Source organism: Populus euphratica, unplaced genomic scaffold (assembly GCF_000495115.2).
Source record: "Populus euphratica unplaced genomic scaffold, PopEup_1.0 scaffold405.1, whole genome shotgun sequence".
In the NCBI taxonomy this organism is placed as follows: Eukaryota; Viridiplantae; Streptophyta; class Magnoliopsida; order Malpighiales; family Salicaceae; genus Populus; species Populus euphratica.
The window spans coordinates 10,135-16,454 of record NW_011500289.1 but is presented as its reverse complement, the minus strand read 5'-3'; the positions used below and the strand labels follow the sequence as shown (position 1 = coordinate 16,454).

General features: G+C 32.3%; 2 protein-coding genes across 2 annotated transcripts in view; one reads left to right on the top strand and one right to left on the bottom strand.

The window, feature by feature from the left end:
• The window catches only part of LOC105113241 (cysteine-rich receptor-like protein kinase 10), a 6,401-nt gene extending 4,223 nt beyond the window's left edge, over positions 1-2,178 (top strand). Inside the window, exons 2-7 of the mRNA XM_011009333.1 lie at positions 196-330; positions 449-570; positions 723-933; positions 1,098-1,335; positions 1,438-1,588; positions 1,714-2,178. Of these exons, the coding sequence (XP_011007635.1) occupies positions 196-330; positions 449-570; positions 723-933; positions 1,098-1,335; positions 1,438-1,588; positions 1,714-2,052 (1,196 nt within the window). The 3' untranslated portion in view covers positions 2,053-2,178. The remainder of the gene's footprint in view (positions 1-195; positions 331-448; positions 571-722; positions 934-1,097; positions 1,336-1,437; positions 1,589-1,713) is intronic.
• Positions 2,179-3,506: 1,328 nt separating this feature from the next.
• LOC105113251 (uncharacterized) overlaps positions 3,507-6,320 on the bottom strand; it is a 6,269-nt gene continuing 3,455 nt past the window's right edge. Inside the window, exons 6-12 of the mRNA XM_011009348.1 lie at positions 6,269-6,316; positions 5,926-5,939; positions 5,157-5,566; positions 4,917-5,040; positions 4,327-4,656; positions 4,077-4,187; positions 3,507-3,986 (exon numbers count right to left, since the gene is read on the bottom strand). Of these exons, the coding sequence (XP_011007650.1) occupies positions 3,507-3,986; positions 4,077-4,187; positions 4,327-4,656; positions 4,917-5,040; positions 5,157-5,566; positions 5,926-5,939; positions 6,269-6,316 (1,517 nt within the window). The remainder of the gene's footprint in view (positions 3,987-4,076; positions 4,188-4,326; positions 4,657-4,916; positions 5,041-5,156; positions 5,567-5,925; positions 5,940-6,268; positions 6,317-6,320) is intronic.

The following is a 6,320-nucleotide window of genomic DNA, read 5'->3' as shown; positions in this document are numbered from 1 at the left end:
AAAAAAGAAAAAAAAAAGAGGGCTCCCATGTCATTCACAGCCCCCCCCCCCCCCCCCCACCAAAAAAAAGAAAGAAAGAGGGCTCCCATGTCATTCACCATGGATTCGTCTCTGTTTGAATATGCTTGTATGTTAAAGTTAAAAGCTTTTATGAATTACAATGCGTTTTTGAATGATACATGTTTCTTTATGCAGAAAAAGGCGGTGTGTCAACAGTTTTAATTATAGCCATTGTCATTCCCATTGCTGTTTCTATCGCGCTTTTGAGCATGTGTTTCTGTTTCCTGAGGAGGGCAAGAAAGATCAGAGATTATGTGCCAGAAAATGATGGTAAAGAACATTAGAAATCTTTTTTAATTGGGAAACAAAACAAAAGCAGTTTTTTTCTGTTTTGTACACTGCCTAATATTTTCAAAAGCTCAAAGGAATATCTACTTGTGTTGTGTAGATGGAAATGAGATTACCACCGAGGAGTCCTTGCAATTTGATTTGAGTACTGTAGAAGCTGCCACGAACAATTTTTCCGCTGATAACAAGTTAGGTGAGGGAGGATTTGGTGAGGTTTACAAGGTAAGCAATTCGTAAAGCATTTAAATGGGAGGATTTGGTGAGGTTTACAAGGTAAGAAATTCGTGATGCGTTTATTTCAAGAACAGGAAATAACTTGTTGCATTAGGATTTATAAATCCCTTGCTCAAACATCGGTGAAAGTGCTTTCTCAGGGAACACTTTTTAATGGACAGCAAATAGCTGTGAAGAGGCTATCAAGAAATTCTGGACAAGGTGCAGCAGAATTTAAGAATGAGGTTGTATTGGTAGCCAAGCTTCAACACAGGAATCTAGTGAGGATGCAAGGGTTTTGCTTGAAAAGAGAAGAAAAGATTCTTGTCTATGAATTTGTCTTCAACAAAAGCCTTGACTACTTTCTATTTGGTATATATCGATGATTTTCTAAATGTTCTTCTCATTTCCTTTTAGTACGAGAAACGAGTATTTGCCTCTAGGAATATAGTCGATTCTTCGTAATCAGGCACATTTGTCTTTGAAACAGTTGATCTGCACTCTGACTTGAAGGTTCTATTTTCTTGATTTTATAGACTCTGAAAGGCAAGGACTGTTGGACTGGTCCAAACGGTACAAAATAATAGGAGGCATTGCTCGAGGAATTCTTTATCTTCACGAGGACTCTCGACTAAGAATTATACATCGTGACCTCAAAGCAAGCAATATTCTGCTAGATGGAGATATGAACCCCAAAATCTCAGATTTTGGCTTGGCTAGGATTTTCGTAGTCGATCAAACTCAAGCAAGTACCAATAGAATAGTTGGAACATAGTAAGTTTGGATCTAATTCCCATTGATTAGTAAATTCATTTGCTGACAGAGTGCTTTCATTTCGTTTTTTACTAATCATTTCTCTGTTTTTCTGGTTTGTAGTGGTTATATGTCTCCAGAATATGCAATGCATGGGCGTTTCTCTGTCAAGTCTGATGTCTATAGCTTTGGTGTCTTAATCCTTGAGATTATAACCGGAAAGAAGAACAGTTCCTTCTATCAAACAGGGGGTGCTGTAGACCTTGTGAGCTATGTGAGTGCAAGTTTTTCTCTCTTGAAAACTAGACCTTGTGAGCTATGTGAGTGCAAGTTTCTCTCTCTTGAAAACAAAAGGCATAAGATGTAGCAACTTTTGACCATTCAATTTTCTTTTTTCAGGTTTGGAAACATTGGAGAGATGGGACACCATTGGAAGTGCTGGATCCAACTCTGACATATACATATTCAAGAAATGAAGTAATTAGATGCATCCACATTGGATTGCTATGTGTTCAAGAAGATCCAGCTATCAGGCCCGCAATGGTAACAATTGTTCTCACACTCAATACTTACTCGGTTACCTTACCATTACCTCAAGAGCCTGCTTTTTTTTTCCATAGCACTATAACAGATGAAGTGAACAGTTCAAGCAAGGAATTTCTTTTAGAACATTCTAAAAGCAAGTCTGTTGCTTATTCTGTTGATGAAGATTCAATTACTGAAGTATATCCTCGATAGGGAGTATATGAATTTTCTCTAAAATAATCCTCGAGAAAAACATGAGGTCAATTTTTCAGTACCGAACACTTTACAATTGTAATTTTTATTGTTTAAGAATAAAACACACAAGTACTTGGATGAATGTCCCAAATTTTATTGATTAGCTTCTACACACACTCCGCTCCGCTGAATATATTAATCCTCAAATTATAATAATTTAATAAAGATTCTAACTTACTAATTAACCAAAGCTTCTAAGTAATTAATCTAACACAAATCCCTTTTTTTTATCAAAGATTCCTACCCAAACAATGATTATAACTGATATCTAACAATAATTAATATTTTTAAACACTCAGTTTAATAATGAAGGATTTTTTTTTTAATCTTGTCTTGAATATTCATCTTACACCAATGATCTTTCATCCTTTTAGAAGATCTATTAATTCCTGAGTATTGTTTTTTTAATACTATCAATTTTACAGTGCATGGACTTTTATCACTTTATTTATTTTACAACATTTTTAAAAGTTATAGGATCACACAATAAAAATAAAGCAATATGAGTAAATAAATCATTAGATTGATTGATTTTTATTATTTCATAACCATTATTTATGCAGGTTTTTTTCTAGTATGTTATAATTATTGATCATTATTTGTTGAAGTTATCAGTGGAATTTGATCATCTACTAATTGTAATGATTTTTACGAACCTCTCTGTTTCTGATCATTAACTTTCTTTGTAGTTAAGGCAATTTGTTCCACCTCTTACCTCGCATTTTTTTTCTTCTAGCTGAAAGGTTTTCTTTTTATATAAAATAGCTTTTTATTTCTTCATGTTTTTTATCAGTATTACTCTAGAGTTCTCTTTTTTTTTCATCTCAATGACCAATAAAAAAGTCTGCATGTTACTTCTAAATCCTATTGAACGATTTAGAGCATTCTTACTCTATTTTATTTATAAGATCTTCGTATTCATGATTTAGTGACTCAATATTTTGGTGATGTTGATCTCATACTGCTTTTTTCTCTAGTTGAAGACTATCACACTCATCTTTAAAAAAACTTTAGAAACAATTTATCTCTCATTGCTACACTTTCGACTTCCTTCCTCAGTTATTTGCTTCTTTCATTAATCAACTTTCACTCCGTTTAATATCATATTCATCCTACGATATGTACTGATCTTGTGCATTAGTACCATGGATCGATTGTCGCGTTCATTTCCCATCAATCTCACATTTATCCCATCCAGTTAGCTTGCCTCATTCAGATGGATCAAAATTTAATTTAATTACCTATATGAATGCATGGGTATATGCGGAACTCCTATGGTATTATAGTGTGTGAAATCCTCCAACATTTTTATAAAGTCCGGGTGTGTTAATTTTCATATATCAATGTAAATTATCTAATATAATTGACGATAGATTTTTAGGTATTGATACTAAATGTTTCCTATGGACATTTTATATATATATAATAAATCGAGGTGTAGGGCGAAAAATTGGTTGAGATGTGGGACACATAGATGTCATTATCTGAGGAGCCATAGGTGGCGATATTGCTGGAGTCAAAGATGGTGGCATACCTTGATCAATATTTGATGTCCCATCATTGTATCCAAGATTGTTCACAAGATATTCTTTCATGGAATCCATCTGTCGTTTCATTTCAAGAATAAATTCATCTTTTTTCTTTATCTCCTCTTCTTTATCCTTTATCTCCTTTTGCAATGCTCGATATGATGAACTGGGATATGATGACTCCACTGAGTAGGAATGTGATGAAGAGCTTGTACTGACTTTAGATTTTGGCATACGAGGTGCACCATATACCCTACCCTTTGTAACTCCTCCTGAAGCCACACACCAAGCTGCTCCATCAAATGAAGGATGATTTTCCCGATTAGTTCCATACTTTGAGATCATCTCCATTTTATAATTTTCCTACAAATAAAATACATGCAACAATAAATTCATTTGAATGTTAAATGATACTTAAGTTATATTAAGAAATAATCAAATAAAAATACATACAACCACTTTTTTGGACTTGTTGTCGACGAAGCCACCAGACTGCTTAGTACTTTGATGCAAAGCTGAAAAGACATCATCCCATGGAGGTTCTTTTCCACCAGCTTCCTCTTGCTTTCAAGATTAATAAATATTATAAAAGATAAAAATACAAATTTTAATTTATTATCTTAAGCATTAAAAAAAAAAATTATAAAAGATAAAAATACAAATTTTAATTTATTATCTTAAGCATTAAAAAAAAAATTCTTACCATGTTAGCTCGATATGATGCAAATGACACTGTTCCTCCAGAATGAGTGCTTATTTTGCCATCTGTTTTGGTTAATCGATTCCTCCTAGCAGATTCAGACCTCCTTTGAAATTCAGGGGTGGACCAAACATCTTTGATCATTTGATTCCAGTCATCATTATTTATCCAGGTAGGACCTTTATCAAGGCAATCTATAATATTTGTAGTGTTTTCTTTGGACATGGCTTTCTTGCGAGCTCGTGTTAATTGTTGATTCAAAGCTATCCTTGCCTTATCTTCCCAAATATTACGAACAATCGACTCATCTTCCTCAGGAAAAGAATATTTTTTCTACCAAATAATATATATACGAAGTAAAAAAAGTGCACAAAATTTCAAATTATATAAATAATTAACATATTGTGTTATCTTTGTTCAAAATTTGCAAGATGATGTAATAACTATAGAAATTAAATGATATTAAAAAGTAAACATGAAATAAGTACAAATTATAACACAAATCAATCATAGCTAATTGATAATTTTCATAATCCTACATTAAAGTTATCAAAATTAAAAAGAATATTATGGAAATTAGTGTTGGTTCTTACCTTAAACTCTTTAAACAGTTCATCCCTGCACATTGAATCTACTTTCTCCCAAGAGTGCCATGCTCCCTTAAAATTGGACCTCAAAATATCTCCGATTGCACGTCCACACGATGCGTTATTGAACCTGAAAATATATAATAACAAACTTATATTAAACAAATAATTACACAATAAAAAGTAATTTTTTTCATACCTAAAAATATAGCCTTAATAAGTTTGTTTTTAAAAGTTTGAACTTACTCTGTTGTTCCATACAAACAAAGCTCTTTTTTTCTTGTTATTGGATCTATTGGCGTGTCAAAACCCTTCCTTTTAACACTTTGATCATAATTGTGTGGAGAACATGTTGAACCATGATATGATGGAACACCATCTTGATCCTCATCATATACACCTCTCTCATCACTATCGTCTCCCTCGTCTTCATCTCTAACATTCACATCATCATCATCACCATTAACTCTCTCATAACTCCTATACAAATTATATCCTCCATAAACAAATTGGTTATCTCGAGAGAAACCTCCTTGAGTTTGAAGCAAATCTTGGAAACGAAAGCCCTCACAATATTGATATGCATCAACCCTCCCATAATCACGTTGAGGAGGATGTGTACTCCCCAAAGTAGGTATATAATACTCATTTGCATTCTGATACACAGGTTGATGAAATGTAGATCCTTTGTTATTATGCCTAGATGTAGTTTGAAATGATTTGGATGAAGTGGACCTGTCACTCCTAGAATCTAATATGGATCCTCGTCGAGGCATGCTAAAAACCAGAAAAAATATATACATTATGATATGAATATATACACATAACAATAAATTAGCTTATAATTAAACTATGAGGAACAAAAGATTCACAATATTTTCAGTAAGCATTCCTTGCAATGATAAAAATCAGCCATGAAGTTTAAATTATCAAAAGCCAATTAACACAAACAATAATAAAAATAAAAATCTAAATAATTAATTAAGCAGAAATCAAAATTTATGAGTATACTTACCTTAATGTTTGTTCCTATTAATCAAACACTGAGTAGGAAAAACCTTTTCATTCATTCTTCAACATCTATAAGCAAGAAAATAAATCACAAAATAAAATATAACATCAGAATCACAATTTAAATATTGATACTTGAAAGGTTAGAAATTTTTTCAAAGGTCAATGAAAATGATATATGTAATGTGATACATAACACACTATGATAAAATAATAAATAAAGAACATTGAAAAAGTAAATATTGTCAAATAATATGAAATTATCCATACATATATTAAAGATAATTCATTACATATACTACAAAATATAATAACTTGCGCTACTCATTATTATCATCACTCCTAACCATCACCACCATAACAATCATCCTCATCCTCATCATCATCATCTTCTTCTTC